The 20910-nt window shown below is 41.7% G+C and overlaps 1 protein-coding gene across 2 annotated transcripts in view; it reads left to right on the top strand.

Moving 5' to 3' along the window:
* LOC143974564 (neuronal acetylcholine receptor subunit alpha-7-like) overlaps window positions 1-20910 on the top strand; it is a 290385-nt gene that overhangs the window by 130771 nt on the left and 138704 nt on the right. Inside the window, exons 3-4 of one of the 2 annotated variants that reach the window (XM_077476094.1) lie at window positions 8423-8467; window positions 11232-11341. In XM_077476094.1, the coding sequence (XP_077332220.1) occupies window positions 8423-8467; window positions 11232-11341 (155 nt within the window). Of the gene's footprint in view, window positions 1-8422; window positions 8468-11231; window positions 11342-20910 lie in introns of those variants that run through there. The other variant, XM_077476095.1, reaches the window with a different exon arrangement.

The following is a 20910-nucleotide window of genomic DNA, read 5'->3' as shown; positions in this document are numbered from 1 at the left end:
GGGGGTCATTATATAGCGACGTAATCCATTGAAGGAAGTGTGGTCCAAAACCCCAGCGCTGCAGGATAAAATGTAGGTAGGGCCAGGATACAGTATCGAATGCTTTTCTTATGTCCAAGGACAGAAGATGCATGGGTATGGAGCGCGATTTCGCTAGGTGCTGTAACAGAATAACGCAACGTGTATTATCGCTGGCCTGCCTGTGAGGGATGAACCCCACTTGGTCCTTGTGAATTAGTTTGCCAATGAATGGATTAAGACGCAGCAATAGAATTTTGGACAAGATTTTTATGTCCACATTAAGCAGAGATATAGGGCGAAAATTAGACCACAGGGTATTGTCAGTATTAGGTTTGGGTATCATGGCTATGGTGGCTGCAAGAGGGAATTGGACAAATAATGGATTGGAGTACAGTCGGTAAGGAGGCTACCGGGATAAAAATGTGATCAATCCTTGAGAAGGATTTGTGTGGATATGAGTAGAAGGTGTAGTTTCGTTTTAGAGGATTACATTCTCTCCAGGTGTCGAGGAGGGAAGCTTTCTGCAACTGTTGACAGAATTGGGCCGAAAAGGAGTGATGCTCCGGTGTGTATGGCGATTTATCAAGGTGGGGGTGCAGGGTCAGATTAGAGTCACCACACACAAGGAGTGTGCCTCTACAGTGTGTGTTAATAACCTGTAGGAGATGTGAAAAAAAAGGGTTCGGGTTGCCATTAGGTGCATAATAGGAAACTAATGTGGTTTCAATATCTTGGAGTAATCCTACTAGGATAATATAGCGCCCCTCTGGGTCTTTAATTTCTAATGTGGGGGTGAACGGTAAAGTATGGTGAAAAGCTATCAGAACCCCTCTGTGTTTTGAGGTGGCAGAGGCCGTAAAAACTTGGGGGTACCGAGAGCTAAAAAATTTCGGGGTATGGGACACGGCAAAGTGAGTTTCTTGCAGGGCTACAATGCCTGCTTTCAAGGATGCAAAGTTACGGAAGGCCTTAATCCTCTTATTAGGGGAGTTGAGACCCTTAACGTTAAGGGAGAGTATGTTCAAGGGAGCCATAAGGGCTAGGTGGGGGGAGGCTTATAGTGTGTTGTTAAGAGCGTGGGAGTTGACCGACCTAGGGTAAGTGGAGAGAGTGTTACTAGGGAGAGAGAGAAGAGACAGGAAAAGAAGAAATGGGGAAGGACTCTGCATATAGGGCGAGCTGTGAATAGGCAGAGGCACAAAGTAGCCAGGCTAAATCGCCCAACTAAGCAATGCTCAGTCTCCGGGGCCAAAAAGAATTGGTCCAAAAGAAGGTGCATTGAAAAACGGGGGAGCAGTGACTGTTCCCCGCCACCAGCGGGAGAATATTGTTATCTAGAAGTATAACATTTATGCTGGTTGCGAAACATAGCGTAGGCTAAGAACAGATTTAACAGAACAATTAAAACATCCAAACTGTCAGCATGTTAAATGAAATAACGATAAATGTACTTAACCGGAGTTAAAGAGGATCTTTGACAGGAGGGATCCAAGGGGATGGGGAAGGGGAGAGGGGAGGCGGAAGGAGGTGGGGAGTCCAAGGGGAAGGAAGGGGAAGAATTTCAGGGGAAGGAGAGAAAGAGGGACAGGAAAAGGAAGGGGGGCAGGGAAAGGGAGGTAGGGAGGTGGATGGGGGGGAGGGGGGGAAAGAGACATGTCGGGTCGGGGTAAGGAGAAAGGGAAGGGGGAGGAGGAGATGGGGGGGTGGGGGAGGAACAAGGAGGGGAAGGAAGTGGAAGGTGAAGGGGTTTACAATGAATACAAGACCTGTAGGAAATATCCATAAGCAGAGATATACAATAGCGTAAGCACAGCAGACACATGTACTCCATACATCTTGCAATTCAATGACAGTGGAAGCTAGAGGTGATGTTATAAAAATATAAAGTGGAAGAAGAAAAAATAAATAAATAAAGTCTATGAAGAAAACTTAAAGGTTCCGAACCACATGAAGGATGAAAAGTGTGAGTGTCGGGCAATAAGAAACGGGACATAAGGTAATGTTGGATTATGAGGACAGGACATAACTTCAAACTTGAGTGGGGTCAGCCTTGGTGTTGGGGTAGCCAGTCACTCAACAGAATATCAGGGGCAGGCTGAACCGGGTGATGATAGTAAGACCGTTTGTAAAAAAAAAAAATTATAATAGAAAGAGGGGGGAGAGGGGGGGGACCATTCCGATGAGCCGGAGCCTGATGGTAAGCAAGGGCTCATTAGGAGTAAAAAGAGTACAAACCGGGTGACGGGCCCCATGGTTTCGGTGGAAGGAGATCCCCGAAGCAGGGATCAGTGTCCATCTTCCTCACGGTAGTCCAAAACCTAAAAGGGGGAAAAGGGATGTGTTTGCAGTGAAGCGTGAAAAAAAAGAAAACAAACCCAGATTCTTCAGCGCGGTATCCGTGATTTAGGTGTAGCGGCTCTGTCGATCTCAGGTCTCGATGGGGTTCCTTTGCGGATTGATGCTGGGCCCGGCAGATTGTGCTGTGGTGTATTCAAGTAAGGGTGAGCCGCCGGGTGAGCTGGAGTGCGAGGCAAGCTGGTTTCAGAATGTTGATCCGGAGGGACGAGGCGGAGAGATTCCAACAAACGCTGCAGAGATTCCGGGGATGTGCAGGTGTGTTGCTGGCCCTGATAGGCGAATTGAATGGCGAACGGGAATCGCCAAGCGTACTTCAGGCGGTGTTGAATTAGGATCTGCAACAGCGGTTTCATGGCACGACGCTTGCCGATGGTGAGGGGAGCTAGGTCTGAAAAGATTTGGTAGGTATGACCCTGGAACACCAATGAGTCCTTATTACGTGCTGCAGTGATGAGCTGCTCCTTGGTGCGGAAGAAATGCAGCTTGACAATAATGTCACGCGGCGGCCCATCGGTTTGGCGGCGGGTAAGGGCTCTATGAATTCTATCGAATTCTAAACGTTCGATGGGTGTGCCTGGGGCCAGCTCTTGGAATAAGGCCGTTGTAAAGGATTGAACGTCATCTATAGATTCGGGGATCCCCGGATCCTCAAGTTGGATCTGCGTGAACGATTTTCCGCGTCTTCCAAACGAGAGAGCAGGGTAGCGTTCATTTCTCGGAGGTCAGCATACTCTTGCGCGTGTTCATGTAGTGTGAGCTCCATGTCATCGACTCTAGACTCCAGATCCGCAGTGCGCTGGCCAATTTCCCGGATTTCTCTGGAGAGTCTATCTGTGATCTGCTCTGATGTAGTTTTTAGAGCTTTCTGGAGCATAGACTCCATGTGCTTAAGAAAGTTGTTTTGCGTCATACCTGCAGGCGGTAGCGAGGGAGAGCTAGTGGTATTAAACTCCTCATCCTCACGGTCTTCTTCGCTGTCTGATATGTCCCGGCTAGGTGTGGAGGCTGCTCGCTGGCTTGCAAGGGCCTTCGCCGCCATTTTGGACGAGGCGCGGGCGAGGGCTTCCTTAATCGGTTTCGGCTTGTTCTTACCCCTGTGACCGGTCAGCACCATTCCACCTGGTGCTGGAGGGCTTCTGGGGGCGATAACTCGTGGTTAGAGCGTGGGATCAGGTTTGGTGTGCTATTTCAGTACCGGTGTGGCGGCGGGGAGTGCGGAGCACTAGCAGAAAGCGTCCTCCATGCTAGGCTTCGTGCATGCGCCCCCCCCTATATTTCTCTTTTAAGTGTCTCTGAATTGCTTGCATAGCAGAACATCTGCCTTGTTTGTGTTTCCATGTTTTAGCCTATCCTACCAAAGTTGTACTATCCTGGTGTTAGCCATTTATTTTGTATCAAACTATGGCAAAAGGCTATAGCGCTGATATTTTTTGAAAGATTGGTCATATGGGGATATGGCATGGGATTATAGTGCATCTGGAGTGAGGCTGTACAGTGTTTTGGATACACAGTGCTCTACATTTTTAGTTTTCAAAGGATTCAGTGAGTAATTTAAAGGGCACCTGTACCAAGACTATTGATTTTAAAATGTTAGCATATTCATTTGAAGCAGTAAAGAGCCCATCACTGACGTTTCTGGCTGCAAATAATGTGAAATAATTTGTTTGTTTGTTAGTTTCTAACAGCTTGTAAGTCTTTAGGTTAGAAGTGTGTCAGGCTGCCAAGATTCTGATCTTTATTGAATATAACAGAAATTTCTTAGCCTCTGTTGTGAACATTAAAATACATTTTTCCAAACATTTCTCCACAATGCCTATAGCTACAGAGGTGAATAAAGATATTTTAAAAATAGTTTTAATACTTGTTCTGAAAATACTAGAATATGCATAGTCTGGGTACATGTTCATAGCTCTTTTTAAACTGTTAGTGTTCTGCTTAAAGTGGAAGTAAACTCCCCTATCGTTTTCAGCCAAGGAAGCTGCCATCTTTGCCTCTGTTTAATCTTCAACTGCTATGGTGCTGCACATGTCATTCGTTATGACACCAGCCATTGGATGGTTTGATAGTTTGGCTGAGAGCACAGCCAATGTGCAGTTAGCATTCCCGGCATGCGTTTTTTTTTAACTGTTTAAATCGATGGGTTTACTTCAATGGTATGTATATCCATAACTAGAAAGCTATTGTAGAATATGTTAATCCAAAGATATTAAAGTGTATGTAAAGGAGTTTTCCTTTTGCTTCCTATCTTGGAGAGCGACAAAAAGTCATAGAAAATCTCCCCAAAATTAGGAGAATTTCCATTTTAGACAGTTATCCCCAGAGCATGTGTCTGCAATGGAAGATTTCCAATTGCCTTCTCATTGTAATACTAAAAAATATAGAAATCCCCTTTACTGTCTGTCTGTTGCATAGTGACTACAAGGACAAATAGAGGAGTGAATCTCGCTAGCATGGACACTGACCACAATTAAAAACTTTGCAGAGAGTCTAACCCTTTCCTTCTTTATCCAAAACAAAAAACAAGCTTTGTCTTTACATACACTTTAATATAATTTGTTTAACATTTTCTAGAATTATATTTCCTAATAGATTCTCCAGAAAAAAAGTATTTAAAGCAAACATGACATGTAAAAATATGGGGAATGCAAAGCTGACATTGTGAAAGCTGTAATGCTGATGAAATGGCTTTAGCATTTCTGAGCCACTAACCTGAAACAAGGAAAAAAGGAGACCCCCTTGCTTGGGACTTTAAAGGCAACAACCACACAACTGTAGAGTAAAAAATATATTTATTATTACACATAACATTTGACCATCCAAACATGTCATGATCGATTAAAATATAACAGAAAACATAACAAAATTACATAGCAAACATAGAATAGTATTGTGAATACTCTCCAGTACCCAAGGGTAGCAGAGACATTTTTTTCACTAAGAGTATTCACAATACTATTCTATGCTTGCTATGTAATTTTGTTATGTTTTCTGTGTGTTTTTTTGTCTTTTGGTATGTTATGTTGTAATCGATCATGACATGTTTGGATGATCAAATTTTTTGTGTAATAATAAATATATTTTTTACTCTACAGTTGTGTGGTTGTTGCCTTTAAAGTCCCAAGCAAGGGGGACTCATTTTTTCCTATATACCAGGGATGTGGCAAAAACACACTCATTTCTGACATGGTGAAAACCCATCTATATAACTAGCTTGAAACAAGTACACAGATTAGGAGAGCCAAGATAAAGTCATAAATCAATTATTGCATAATTGTTTTATATTAGTATTGAAGCCAGAAGATAAGAATGACAGCTGGGCAATGGCATAGATATGCTTTAAAGAAGCTCCAGGAAAAAATGTTTTTTTTACTATCTGCTGGTTAACCTCCCTGGCGGCATTCCCGAGTCTGGCTCAGGGTGGAATTTCAGAACCAAAAGCGGTAACCTCTAGCCAGACTCCGCATCGCAGAATCCAGGAAGAACTTACTTACGTTGTCCCCTGGATCCTGCATTGCCTCCAGGCAGTGTGAGCGGCTCATCCTCCGCTCAATCTATCACGGAGCCGGGCTCCGTTCCCTGCGAGCGTTGCGACGCACGTGGACGGAGAACGGCACCAAATTAAAAAAGTGGAACACACACTATACATACAGTACACTGTAATCTTACAGATTACATTACTGTATGAAATTATTTCACATCCCTTTTGTCCCTAGTGGTCTGCCCAGTGCCCTGCATGCAGTTTTATATTATAAAAACTGTTCTTTCTGCCTGGAAACTGGAGATTGTCCATTGCAACCAAAACCATCCCTTTACATCAAAAGTGGTTTTAGACCAGCTAGAAAACAGCAATAATAAATTAGAATCACTCGCAGAATTGAGCGATAGTGATTTGTGTGGAAATTCGTCATCACTGAAAAGTAATGACAGCGACAATTCTGCAACTGAGCAAATTTCAGTGTTTTTGATTTGATTACCTTATTGAATAATTTTTATTATTATTATATTATTATTTGGTATAATTATTTATAGTTATTTATTATATTATAATTCATGATTTCATTTTTCAAACGTTATCACACCTGGGATGTCTACTAGACTCTGGTTTGGGCAGATTTAAGTGAGTTATTCCTAAGAATTACAGGCCTACAATATAAAACGCCAAATTTCAATGCAAAATAATGGTACCGCTTTCAGCACCAAAAATCTGAAATAATCATACCGCCAGGAAGGTTAACTAATGATTAAGTATAATGAGGTGTATGTCATCTCCTGTGGGATGTTCTTTGGAACATACACTTTTATTCATGCTGACAGTTAAAGCTATTGCTCTCTGATGAAAGGCTTGCAGCTCTCCTATATGCAGGCCACATACAGTAGTCTGCTTACCCTCTTCCCTGTCCAGTCACAGAATGCTTTGAATTTTGTGAATGAATTCACAGAATATAAGACCTTCTGTGAATGGACAGGAGGAGAGGAGGTACAGACAAAGAACATTGTGGCTTTTATGTAGGAGAGCCGAAAATCTCCTGTCGAATGACCAGAAGTAAAGTGATAGCTATAGTTCCCAGCATGAATAAAATTGTAAACTGTAAGGAACCGCCAATAATCCAGAAGGTGGCATGCACCCAATTGCACTTAATTATTTGTTAACCAGCAGATTTTACAGACATTTTTTTATTGGAATTCTTGTTTGAAGTTGACCCCCCCTCCCCTCAAAAAAAATTGTATTAATATATTGAGCAAAATGTAGCATGCCCCTGACCCCCAAGGACAGGGTGGGCCAGAATTTCACCTCAGTGCATAGTCCAAAAACTAACTGGGTGCTCTGTAACTTTAGCTCCTGGCTGCAAAGCTCTTGTCAGTTTAGCTGCCAACACCCTGGGGAGAAGACACCATACTAGTATAGTGAGGTAAAAACTTCAAATCCCAGGTTTTCCAGCCCCTTAAGTCTTCTGGAGTTGTTCGTGGTTCCTCTGTACCCAAATTACATAAGCTAGGCCTTAGACTCAAGCCTTAATCCAGCCAAATGGTCATCCTCTTCAGGCAGCATACCCGAGAGGATTTAGCAGCCAACTACCTTCCTCCCCTAGTCAGGAGGCCCAGGAAAGAACTAACTATTTAAGGTCACTGCATTAATATTTATACCCTCTCCCAACCTGCACCACTGGTAATAAACCTCCTAGTGGTTGTCTAGTGAGGGATTAATATTCATACCTCTTTTTACTTTTTACTTTCATGATGTAGGGAAGTAAGATAAAAAATTTCCCCAGTGAGGACAGAGACAACCAAAAATCTCTACAGTGGATCAGTTTCATACATTCAAACAAAGAAAAAAGCAGTTCCACTTATCAAGGGCTATTCCAGTATCCAGGGCAAAACTGTTATTATATCTAATGTGTGCAATTGGTGTTAAAATTATAACTGAAATGTTAGTACATTTTTCTAGACCATAACATTTTTAAAAGATTAAGTATACCCCTCGAGAAAAAAAAACACATGGCCGCTTTTATTGTTTGGATTCTTCTGTAAATACTTGCTTGTTTGTTATCCCTTGTTCAGTGAATGAGATGAAGCTCTGTGGATTCCCTAATCCAATCCTGTGCAAGCAAAAATACTTTTCTTTATTTTTCTTACACATGATGGGGGTATTCGATGCAAAGTGTAACTTCACCATATCTTCTAAGCTCTTTGGAAAAGTTCCATTGCAAAGCACAACTTCCCTTGCTAAGTGAACAGCCTATTTGCCTTTAGTAAATAAACCCCACTGTATTTAGTACTTTCCAAGTCACTGACCTGGAGCACACCTAAAGATCAAGAAAGTGTTCTTATGTTTGCTACATAAACAGTCTATTTGCCTTCAGTAAATCAACCCCTTAAAACTGAAGTAAGAGGGTCATCTTGAAAGCATCTATGTTTTTTTTTCATCACAGATTTCCTTTAAGAACTTCTGTACTAGAGTGTGAACATCGGTGCTTGAAAAATAAATACAAAACAGCAGTTTTAAAACATTGTCTAATTCGCCAAATGTATTTTATTCTCCTAGGATGAAAAGAATCAAGTCTTGATTACAAATGCATGGCTTCAGATAGTAAGTACAGATTTTTATTGTCATTTATGTCTTCAGAGCAGAGTTTTATTACACTAATAAATGACAGCATTGCAGCACAAATTTCAATAATGACCATTCCATTCAAGCTCTTTACATAAAATACCAATTAAATAATGTAATTTGTTTTAGTTCAAAACTGAGTTGCTTATGTGAGAGAAGACATTAGGCTGCACCACATAAAGTGATTGTAAAGCCTTACAGACCACTTTAACCTACAGGTAAGCCTAGATTAAGGCTTATGCCGCGTACACACGACCAGACTTTCTGGCAGACTAGGTCCGAAAGACTTTCAGCGGAGTTCTGACAGATTCCGAATGAACGGAATTGTTTTGAATGAGAAGACGTAAGACGGGACTAAAAAAGGAAGTTCAATAACCAGTAGCCAATAGCTTCCCTTGCGCCGTATTTGGTCCGTCGGGCCAACATACGGGCGAACAGTTTTCCCGATAGGAATTGAGTCTGTCGAACAGATTTGAAACATGTTCTATTTATAGGTCCGTCGGATTTTTTAAATGAAAAACAATCGGATTAGCCCACACACAATCGGAATGTCCAACGGACTATTTCCATCGGACCTAGTCATGGTTAAGGAGATATTTTCCTAAAAACAGGCACCGATGTCTACAGTGCATGCGCGCCGTAGACAACGGAGCAGGTGCACTGAGCATGCCGTTAGTGCAGGCAATCATGCCGCCACTGACAGCTCCCACGTGCATGCGCCGGAGTGACGTGATCGATGCGACGGAGGAGGTGAACGAAAGGTCGCTTCGGGGGCTTCGATCTCAGGTAAGTAATTCATAATGAGCTAGTATGCTATGCATACTAGCTCATTATGCCTTTGTCCTGCAGAGTGTTTTTTTTTTTGTAGAGAGGGTTTACTTCCTATTTAAGAACTCTAACCACTTTTCCTTTAGCACCTGCATGCTCTAACAGGGGACAAAGACGTTAGATGGAACCTATGCATTCTTGTGGTTTGTGGTTTTAATTAATAACAGCAAAGGGCTATGGTTTCTATGTCTGAAGAACTAACAAGCTAACCAATAACTGTATTCAATACCATACTCACATGAGGTTTTTGCTGCTAAAAGTGTGCTCCCTCCAGTATGAGCTAATTTTGCAGGTTAAAAAAAAACACTCTGCACCTAATCACATCTCTATATTTTTATTTAAACATTTTCATTAGCGAGCTATTATGTGTCACATCTGCTGTTCTCCTAAAAATGCTAGTTGCCTCCTTGTTATACTTTACCTTCAATTCTAGTGTAGTGCTAACCCACATAACGGGCCGCTGGATTTTTAGGTCTTCCCTCACTCACACAGCAACAAGAAGGCAACAAGATTTTTTCAGCACTCACACAGACTTCAAGAGCAAGTGTTTAGTTTTCGGTTTATTGGGGGATAAACTTGGATAGGTAATAGAAGGCATAGGATTACCAGAACTGTAACTTGAATGCAAACTGAGCACTTGATACTGTCTCTGGCTGCTAAAAATCATTCTGTTGTCCTCCTGTAGGGTTGACAAATCAGCTCAACTGGTAGCAAAAAGGGTTCAAAACAATGAATGCAGATGCTAATGCATAGGGCTGCTTCTTAAATCCTCCAAGCAAGACGTGTAGGGTGGCTTTACAGGCTTTAATTGGCACTAATCTTGCTGCTCCTTTTCTATCAGGCTCTGGAGTATAGTGGTTGAAGTTATTCACGCCACCCCTTTGGTAAAGCCTGAAGCTTAAGTGACTGCTGCAAGAACCTCCTGCTGAATAGGTCTCAAACTTGCATTTCAGGATGTCTTCAGCTACGCCTAGCTAACTCCGAAAGGGTGTCAGGCTTTAACTGCTTCTTATTGCTCTCTCTCTCTGGTGCTCTTGCTCTGACTTCTGCCCAGAGGCAGACCCCCCAGGACAGGGGTCCCCTCCAGGTAACTGGACCCGGGACTCTGCTCCCTCTGCTGCCAATCTCCAGAATATTTATGGCCGATCTCCCCACCTTCTGGGCCAAACTCACCCAGGGATTGGTGGAGACTCCATAAATATTCAGGCCTAGTCTCTGTCCCTTCGTCCTCTAAGTTCTGGATCCTCCAAAAGGCATAATGAGCTAGTATGAGCGCAGGAGACTTCTTTCCAGCAAGGTCTGCCGTCTGCCGGGCTTTCAGCCGAGAATCCCCTGTGCTCATGCGCCACTGCAGTCAGTGGCTCATTGCAAGGGGAATATCTCCTAATCTGTACAGGTTTAGAAGATATTTTTTTTACCTACTGGTAAGCCTTATTATAGGCTTATCTGTAGGTAAAAGTAAAAAAATAGACTATACAACCACATTAATAAATACATTGTTGGAAGGATGTTTCATTCATGTTGCTTGCAGTAATAAATCACTTTCTCCTTATCATTTTTTAACCTGTCCTAGAAACATGAATATGATTCACTGCTAAAGGCAACACAAAATATTCTTCCTTTGGACACTTTAATTCATCTGGAGTTTATAGTAAAGGTTCAACTGATTTTCTGCATTTTTATTGTGGCCTATCAATAGGCATATAAAGACACCTTTTGACCTTCTAAAAGTAATTACCGGTATCAATTTTAACCACAAAAATAGTGTAGAGTAATCCATGGTACTTTGAGCATAATTTGCTGCAGAGAATTAATGCATTTTGCATAGTTTCATTGGTCTTTGTACTGCCTTAAAACTTTAATGATATTTTATGCTCAAAAAACTGTTTTTTTTTTGTTTGTTTTTTTTTACCAGTACTGGAATGATGTCTACCTAACGTGGGACCAATCTGAATATCCTGGAGTCCAAACTCTTCGTTTTCCATCTGATCAGATATGGGTTCCTGACATACTATTATACAACAGGTAGAGTTCATGACACCTTTTTAATGTAATATCTTCAGTTCTAGTAAATAGAATTCCATTCCTTACATTGCTCTATATTGAACGTATTGCACAAGTTTCTGTAACATGTTATATATTGTAGCTATACAGCATGTGTTATAAAATGTCTGTTTAAACAGAAATTTGTTCTGATGATAGTGAAAAGGCACCCCTCACTAAATGGTAAAATCACTTATACTCTGTTTTGTTAGTTTCTACAATGTTGTTCTTGTCTACATTTTCCCATTCAGCCTTACAGCATCCCTAAAATTGTCCCCCATCCTTTGCTCAGCAGCACCTTGTACCCAGAAATGTTCATGTCCAACTTAGTACTCTTCCTGCAAGTGGCACTTCTTTCCATCCCCAGCTCAGATACACAACATCCCTGCTAATGCCTCTATGCCTACTAGACCAGTTCAGTTATAAACATAAATAACAAATAAATGCAGTGATGAGCTAATTTATTTAGCCTAACGTGAATCTTATTGAAATCTACCTGGGAGGATCCTTAAACCTCCATGGTAATGCATCTTCTAGCACTATTTACAGAATAGTAGAGTTTCTTTGCCCAAATCTCAAAAACCAGACCCAATAGGGCTCCTGTTTTTATTGTCTAACAAGGAGCATAGGAGATTTAGGGTTAAATCATCTCCCATTTGTGATTTCATTTTCCTAATAACAAACTGGCATGCTCCTTTAACCACTTGCAGACCGGACCATTTTGCTGGTCAAAGACCAGACCACTTTTTGCGATTCGGCACTGCGTCGCTTTAACTGACAATTGCGCGGTCGTGCAACGTGGCTCCCAAACAAAATTTACGTCCTTTTTTTCCCACAAATAGAGCTTTCTTTTGGTGGTATTTGATCACCCCTGCGGTTTTAATTTTTTGTGCTATAAACAAAAATAGAGCGACAATTTTGAAAAAAACACATTATTTTTTACTTTTTGTTATAATAAATATCCCCCAAAAATATATAAAAAAACATTTTTTTCCCTCAGTTTAGGCCGATACGTATTCTTCTACATATTTTTGGTTTGCGCAAAAGTTATAGCGTTTACAAAATAGGGATAGTTTTATAGCATTTTTATTAATAATTTTTTTTTTTTTTACTAGTAATGGCGGCGATCAGCGATTTTTATTGTGACTGCGACATTGTGGGGGACCCATCGGACATTTTTGACACATTTTTGGGACCATTGTCATTTATACAGTAATCACTGCTATATAAATGCAGTGATTCCTGTGTAAATGACACTGGCAGTGAAAGGGTTAACCAGTGGGTGGCAGTGTAGGGGTTAAGTGTTCCTAGGGGTGTGTTACTAACTGTGGGGGGGTTGGGCTTTCATTTAGTGAACACTGATCTCTGCTCCAATCACATGGAGCAGAGATCAGCGTCACTAGTTGCTAGGCAGAATGGAGAAATGTTGTTTACACAGCATTTCCTCCATTCGGCTGCTCCGTGAGACGATCGCGGGGATGCCTGCGGCGATCGAGTCCGCGGGTCCCGCGACCGGACTCACGGGGGTCCCGACCAGCGCGCCGCCGCGCTCCCGATGGCAGGGCGGCATTGAATATTGGACGTACCTGTACGCCAATATGCCTGCCCGTGCCATTCTGTCGACGTACATCGTCGTGCGCTGGTCGGGAAGTGGTTAAATGAATTGTAAAGGCAGAAGGTTTTTTTTATCTTAATACAGTCTATGCATTAAGATAAAAAAAAACTTTCAGTGTGCAGCAGCCCCTCTCACCCCTATCTCGGTCCAGCTACGTGCACAAGTGCCTGGGCCATCTGGGAATGTCCCTCCTGATTGACTGGGACACAGCAGCAGCGTCATTGGCTCCCTCTGCTGTCAATCAAAGTCAGTTAGCCAATGAGGAGAGAGAGAGGGGATGAGAACGAACACACAGACCTGTGGCTCGGCTCGGGTGCCCCCATAGCAAGCTGCTTGCTGTGGTGGCACTCAAAAGGAGGGAGGGGCAAGGAGCGTTGGTGAGAGACCCAAGAAGAGGAGGACCCAGGTTGCTCTGTGCAAAACCACTGCACAGAGTAGAATTTCACAGGATCCCTATTGGATCTAGTCAGTAAATGATGAGGGCATAGGGGAAACTTATTCCATCCTCTAAATGGTAACAGACAGGGAAGGGAAGCCTGTCCAAAGTACATCATCAAAAGGTGATGGGACTTACTTATTTGAAAGAGTGGAGAAAACAAATGTATTCAATGAGCCAACATTTCTAGAGAATGCTCATGTGAAACAAGGTTCCCCTGGGGTGGAACCCAGAAAAGTCAAAATATACAACACACAAAGGATTAAAGGGCAAATTAAATGGTGAAAGAGTCCAAATTACTTCAATTGCTCATTATATGATTAGATTAAACAGCCAACACATTTTAGGGTCTCACAAAACTCCCTTTTCATTAGGGCTCAGTGAACTTTAAGTAGGCTTGAATGGATTTAGCAAAATTAATAATCAGATAGATCTTTAGTTTACTGGTAAATGACAAAAAAACAATTGTGCAGTATATATCAGTATAAGTTGAGACAGCAAACGGTTTGCTGTTTTATACTTTACTAAGGCAGGCCATACATTCCTACTGAGCGGGACAAGATTCTAACAATTAATGGGCAGACTGAATGTACCAAGTTGGTTGATCGATCAACTTGGGTACAACCAGCCTGCCGGATTCTCTTACAATTATCGCTAGCAGCTGTAACCACTGTCTTCTCCTGGCAGGGATGGCCTCCCCTGCCAGGAGAAAACAATTGCTGACCCCCCTGTCAGCACTGTCTGTGTTGATGGGGGAACCTGTGGTTGCAGAAAAGAAAATCACACTGTGTATGGTGGTCTGGCCTGCTTTAATCAAGAGATTTACAATCCACCTGGTAAAAAAATAAATAAGAAATCTTAAGCTCGGGCTGCACTAAATGTGGATTTACTGAGACTGGATGGTATTTCACATGCATAGAATATTTACCAAACAGTTAAAAATAAATCAATACCAATATAAAAAAAAAAAAAAAAGATATAATCATATATAAGAGATAATCATACAGAAGCTAATGAAAAAGACATCATCAATCTAAAATCTCCAAACACTATATAAATGTGATATGGGATAGTACGCTAGCTCTGCTGTCACAGGTTATGAACCAGCTATGGCAGTTCTCTTTACTGAAATCTATTGTACTTTATATGGTGTAGAACAACTACATGTTATATCTCAGGGCAATCAGATTGATCTAGTGTTGTTCAGAATATAAAAATACAACTGCACAGAGGGAAGTAAGAAGGAAAATTATATATTTAGCGCAAGTTGCAAGAGAATTAGTACAAGGCTAGAGGAAAGCCATCATAAGATGCAGATACCATTAAAATGACAGATATTCTATAATCAGTTATTCAGGAGTGAGATAAACACTACAGGGCTGAGTTATATAAATTAAAGCAAAAATTGAGTATCTGCCTAGAGCAATCTATCACATTCTTTGCTTCATTAGAAAGCTCAGCCCTGACTGCCTACTTTTCCCTCATTTGCCTTAATTTTCGTTTTTTGTTTTTTGTAGTTTAATCTTCTTGAAGCTTATACATGGATTTTAGATGGGGGCAATAATAGGTCAATAGTCTATAGATCCAATAATCCTTTGTCTGATACAGGTTAATTAAATATCTATACTGTACTTAATTGAGTATCTGATTCTAGTTATCCCTGCACCAATTTCCAAAGATCATGTCTGAGTTATCATTCAATTCATAATTATTACTTTTCTTAAAATCTGATTTTCTTTATACCTCCTCTGTGCTAATTTCTTGACCCATCCCTTTCTCTTTTCTATATTTTTCCTACTTTTCACCCTCCTTGCTTAGGTTAAGTTCTAGTACAAGTTTTGAAGATATATAGTGGCTGTATAAGTAGTTTTCATAGCCTTCACACAGATAAATTATACAGTGCAAGTATGAGTCTTTCTTCATCTGGTTCTGCCCGTCTAGCCATTGAGAGCAAATGAAACATATCAGCCTTGGTAAGGGCTTTTCTATAAATCTTCTTTCTACCTAGAACAGCTAAAAGAGAGAGATGCAGCTTTAGTCTGTCAGATCCTTTGTATATGAGTCTACAACATCATTGATAGAAAAAAAAAGAGATATTTTAAATCAAGCCAGCAGGGGCAGACACTATTCCTGCAATTTGTCTTTCTCCAGAGAGCCATATTTCAAAAGCAAATGGTGTAAGATTGAGTTTTTTGGAATTATACAAATAATTTTCACATTTTATCTGCATTTATTGACTCTGATTAATCATCAAGAGAAAGTTTTCTTTTGGTAATTCCATGAATGCTGTATGTGCAAATAATTTTAGGCTTTCTGGTTCTTAAACATACATTCTAGTATGATGAATGCTTTACGTTTGAAACTAACTCATCCAAAAAAAAAAAAAACATTCTGGATTCTAGCATCCCTATATATTCAAATCAAAAAGAAACCATTAATTGCATTTGACATTTAGACATACGAAAATATCTGTTTTTAAAAACATGGTATTATTTCTAAAGCCTCTGTGATTTTGATGATGATTGCACACACGATTGGTGGACATTGTATTTTGGTCACTGGTGACAGTAATTACTCATGATACAGATATGTATTGGAGGTATTTTTAACAATTATTGTCATATGTCTAATAAAAAATCTATCAATTTTGTTAAATGTGATTATTGCTGAATTTAAGTATACAGAACTGTTATAGTCCATATTGTTTTGGAGGTTTTTTTTGAGGGGGGGGGGGGGTGGGGTTCTTAAGCTATATACCTCATGGACTTCCTACCCGGATATATTATTTCTAAAGCCTCATACACATGATCGTATTTTCCACAGACATAACCTCTGACTCTTATCCGAAGGCATGTGCCTGGACTTTGTCTTGCATACAAATGGTACACAATTGTCAGCCAACAAACACAAACGTAGTGGTGTACTAGACGTACTATGAGCCAAAAAAGAGGAAGTTTAATTGCCAGGTGCCACCCTTGTGCTCCTTCTCCTAATTTCGTGTTAGTAGAAGTTTGGTGAGTGTTGATTTGCGCTTTTCATTTCGTACCTTTCATTTCGCACTTTTCAGTTCGTTTCTGAACGGCGTTTCGTCAGGCCTTTCAGAAACGAACTGAAGAAGATAATGTGTTATTTATTATTGGCCTTGAAGTTATTGCTTTGACCCAAGTCCAGTCCAGGAACAGGAGGAGGAGGATTTCTTGGACCAAAAATTGGTTGCTTTATTAATCGTGACCAATTATGTTATATGCCTTTGCTGTTGGAGCTCCAGGAGAATAATCCGGATGATTTTATGAATTATTGTCATGGTTATGCAGTGATCTTCCTCTGGTTGCTTACCTCCCCTCATGTGTTCTGACTAAGAGGCCAGCCACTTCCACCTGGTGGTCTTTATAACCTCTCCTCTAAGCATGGCTCCACCCCAGGCCCTATCAGGGAACCCTATATTAACCTGTGCACTGCAAGCTAACAGTGCAGATCAACCATTGTGTATTCATTGTGTGTTTGGCTTCCTGTTTCCTGCTTGCCGTGTGCTCTTCGTTTGTCTCTGTTACTGACCTTGGCGTGTTCTCAGCGATTCTTGTCTGCTTGTGACCTTGACCTTTTGGCATGTCCCTGACCATCCCTATCTGCCTGTGACCCCCTGAACCTTTGGCGTCTACTCTGTTGTTCCTGTCTGCTAGTTTCCCTGACCTCTGCCTTATCCCCTTACTATTCTTGTTGTTCCAGCCTGCTGCTTCCTTCCCCTGTAGTCTACTGTGAGTGTGAGCTGTGAGACCCTAGGGGCCGCGACCTGGAGCCAGACTGCAGCCAAGTCCATCCTCACCTCTGGAGGCTCTGGTGAACACCTGCTGGCTCTTAGACTCCACGCCCTGGGAAATCTATGCTCTTGCTCCTACTGAGATCTGTGTTAATGATCCAGTAGACCTGTATCCTGAATCTCCCTGGGTACAATCCGCAGTAGTCAGTCCTAAGGTCCACTACCTAGCGGTGCACTTTCGACTCCTATGGAGTGCATCTGTCACCTTGTCTCAGGTGACCTGACAATTATCTCCTGATGACAGACCCCTGCTTTCACCAACTCTTGGAATTGTTGACCCCCTATATTAAGAAGCAGGACCCTTGCATGAGGCTTTTATTTTATTTTTTGGTTGAATAATAATGATTTGATTAGTTATATTTTCTATATTTTTGAATGCATAGAATGCACTTTTTTGTTAAGTTCTATTGGCATATAGCATGTCTAATTTTATTTGTTTTCTTTTTTTAATGCACAATAAAAAAAATTGTGGAGAATATATGTTTTACTTCACATGACAGTTTGGGAGTAGGCAGTTACATTTTTAAAAATACAATGTAAAATTAACAAGGGACACCAACATAGTTGTATCGTTAATCTTAAAAACTATGGGATAATGGTGTTGTGGTTACCTGCACAAAAAAAAAAAAAGCGCATAATAATATTATTCTTGATATCACAAAAAAAGCCTTTGAAAATCAGTCTGCCATAATTCCATCAGTATCACCAGCAAAGCAGCTTCATTATTATCCCACTAAAGAAGAAGCGAATGTGCGCTGTATTTTGAGATTTCATAATTTAACGCGTCACGAATGTTAATTCTCCATTACGAACGCTAGTTTACAAGACCGGCCTATTCCAGCTCATCCTTGCTTCCAAGCATGTGTGTTTGTACTTTGGACTTTTGTCCAACGGACTTGTGTACATACGCTCGAAAAATACGACAACAGACATTTGTGTGTGGAAATTTTTTTTTAAAGCCTGCCATCCAACATTTGTCCACAGAAAGTTGGGCAAAAATTGTCTGATGGAGCATACAAACAGTAGGATTTTCAGCCAACAACCTGTTATCACACAATTCCCATTGGAAAATCTGATTGTGTGTATGAGGCTTAAGACTAAGAAGGCATTTACTAAAATTGGCGCACACAGAATCTGGTGAAGTTCTCCATAGGCACCAATCAGATTCTAAGTTTTATTAGCAAAGCTTCATTGAACAAGCTTAAAAGAATGTTTACCAAAGGTAGGGCTATCAGGTTTTTAGTGGGGCAAGTTTCACCTGGTGATGAATAGGCCTCATCCATCACTCTCTTTGTTCCATTACACTGGGGTTTAAAAGCCCCTTCGCATCGTTCTTCTGACTGTGAAAGATTTTGATGAGCCTTTCTTTGGGCAAGGTTCATTGCAACCTTCCCCAAGTGCAGGAGATACATATGGAGGCCCCTGATGCATATGTACATAGCCATACTACTGCTCTTGTACTAACATTATAGCCACATAATGCCACATTCAAATTAACATACAATGCTGCACCTGCACAGGCTGTTGTGGAAGGTTAGTGTAATGATAAAGCAGAAATCTTTCTCCTGGAACATCCCAAACAAATAAATGTACATTTCTTTTACAATAGTTTTATTAATTTTACTTAAGAATGACAACCAGTGAGGTACAGAATATACAACATAGCGCAGCACGCAAAAAAACTATAAATGCATTAAGTTCTAAATAGGACATAATAACAGGCATTTACAATAGCAATGACTATAATGAAATTGATATTTATCATTAAGAGGCTTATTAACATTAGAAAGCTTGAGCCTAAGTGAAGAGGGTTTAGCTAATAGGTCCACAGTGGGTATGGCCTAGATGGTAAAGCTTAAATGGAACATGGTGCTGCAAATATCTATAAGATATACATAATGTAGAATGATAAAGAAGTGTGAGTGAGGGATAGGGAACTAGTAGGTGAGGAGGGCAAAAGTACAAGGGTGAACATAAAGTTGAAAAAGATGCACACTGGAGCTCAAAAAAGCAGTTTCTGGATGCCAGATTGCTGGCAGAAAACGCTGGTTGAAAAACGTGATTTTATCAGAGTTTCTCATTGCCGTTAATGCACGTTCAGCAGCGCTAGGGTTTAGCAGCGTTTCTCTGCCTCTATTCAAAATCAATGGTTCCCTATGGGAACCCATTGATTTGAATAGAATTCTCACCAGAAGTCAGATCATCATGGTCCGACTTGCGGTGCGACTTGTGTGCTGAGGATGAAAAAATTGGCATGGGGGTTCCCCTCTTGGATGATACCAGACCCTTCGGTCTGGTATGGATTTTAAGGGGAGCCCTCTTTGGCGAAAAAACTGTGTGGGATCCCCCCAAAAATCCATACCAGACCCTTATCAGAGCACGTAGCCCGGCCGGTCAGGAAAGGGGGTGGGGACGAGCGAGCGTCCCCACCCCAAAGCACCTTGTTGCCATGTCGATGAGGACAAGGGCCTCTTCCCGACAACCCTGGCGGTTGGTTGTTGGGGTCTGCGGGCGGGGGGCTCATCGGAATCTGGGAGCCCCTTTAATAAGGGGGCCCCCAGATCCCGACCCCCCACCCTATGTGAATGAGTAGGGGTACATTGTACCCCTACCCATTCACCTTGAAACGTGTCAAAAATAAAACACACTACACAGGTTTTTAAAGTAATTTATTAGGCAGCTCCGGGGGTCTCTTGCGACTTTGGGGGTCTCTTCCTTCTTCTCTGCGCTCTCCGGCCTCTTCTCTGCACTCTCCAGTATCTTCTGCCAGGCTCCTCCGCTGTCTTCTGCTAGCGGTGGCCTGGTCTTCTCCATCGCCTTCTTCCCTCTTCTCTTCTTCCGATGTTGACACAAAGCTCTCTCTGTAATGCCGGGTATGCGGTGCACAACAACTTATATTGGCATGGGGCGTGGTCATCGGGTGATGTCATCCGGTGACCCCGGACCTTATGACGTCACCACCATGATGGGACGGTGACATCATAAGGGGACGGGGTCACCGGAAGAGACCCCCGAAGTCGCAAGAGACCCCCGGCGCTGCCCAATAAATTACTTTAAAAACCTGTGTAGTGTGTTTTATTTTTGACACTTTTCAAAGTGAATGGGTAGGGGTACAATGTACCCCATACTCATTCACATAGGGTGGGGGGGCCAGGATCTGGGGCCCCCTTATTAAAGGGGCTCCCAGATTCCGATGAGCCCCTCGCCCGCAGACCCCAACAACCAACGGTCAGGGTTGTCGGGAAGAGGCCCTTGTCCTCATCAACATCAACATGGTGCTTTGGGGTGGGGGGCGCAAAGCCCCCCTGCCCCGAAGCACCTAACCCCCATGTTGAGGGCATGTGGCCTGGTACGGTTCAGGAGGGGGCGCTCGCTCTTCCCCACTCCCTTTCTTGACCGGCCGGGCTGTGTTATGAAAAAAGTGTAGCGCTTCTCAAAGCTTCAAATATCAAATATCCATAATCTTACTTATAAGTGTAGAATTATATCATTACAGTGAAAAAATCCCACTATAAAATAGTGCTCATAACACATAGATTCTTACATAAATTGCATATATAAGTGACTCAAAAAAAGAAAGTTTTACCAAAAACGTCCAAGAGACAAAGTAAAAGAAGAAAAAAAGGGGAAAAAAACAAAGTCCCAATAGTAAAATACAGAGTCCTTTGTGTATGGTGTCTTTG

The sequence above is a fragment of the Lithobates pipiens genome, unplaced genomic scaffold (assembly GCF_037356315.1).
Source record: "Lithobates pipiens isolate NorthernLeopardFrog02 unplaced genomic scaffold, aLitPip1_a1.2 Scaffold_13, whole genome shotgun sequence".
In the NCBI taxonomy this organism is placed as follows: domain Eukaryota; kingdom Metazoa; phylum Chordata; class Amphibia; order Anura; family Ranidae; genus Lithobates; species Lithobates pipiens.
Note: the sequence above shows the minus strand (reverse complement) of the source record. Positions and strands in the feature narration are given on the sequence as shown.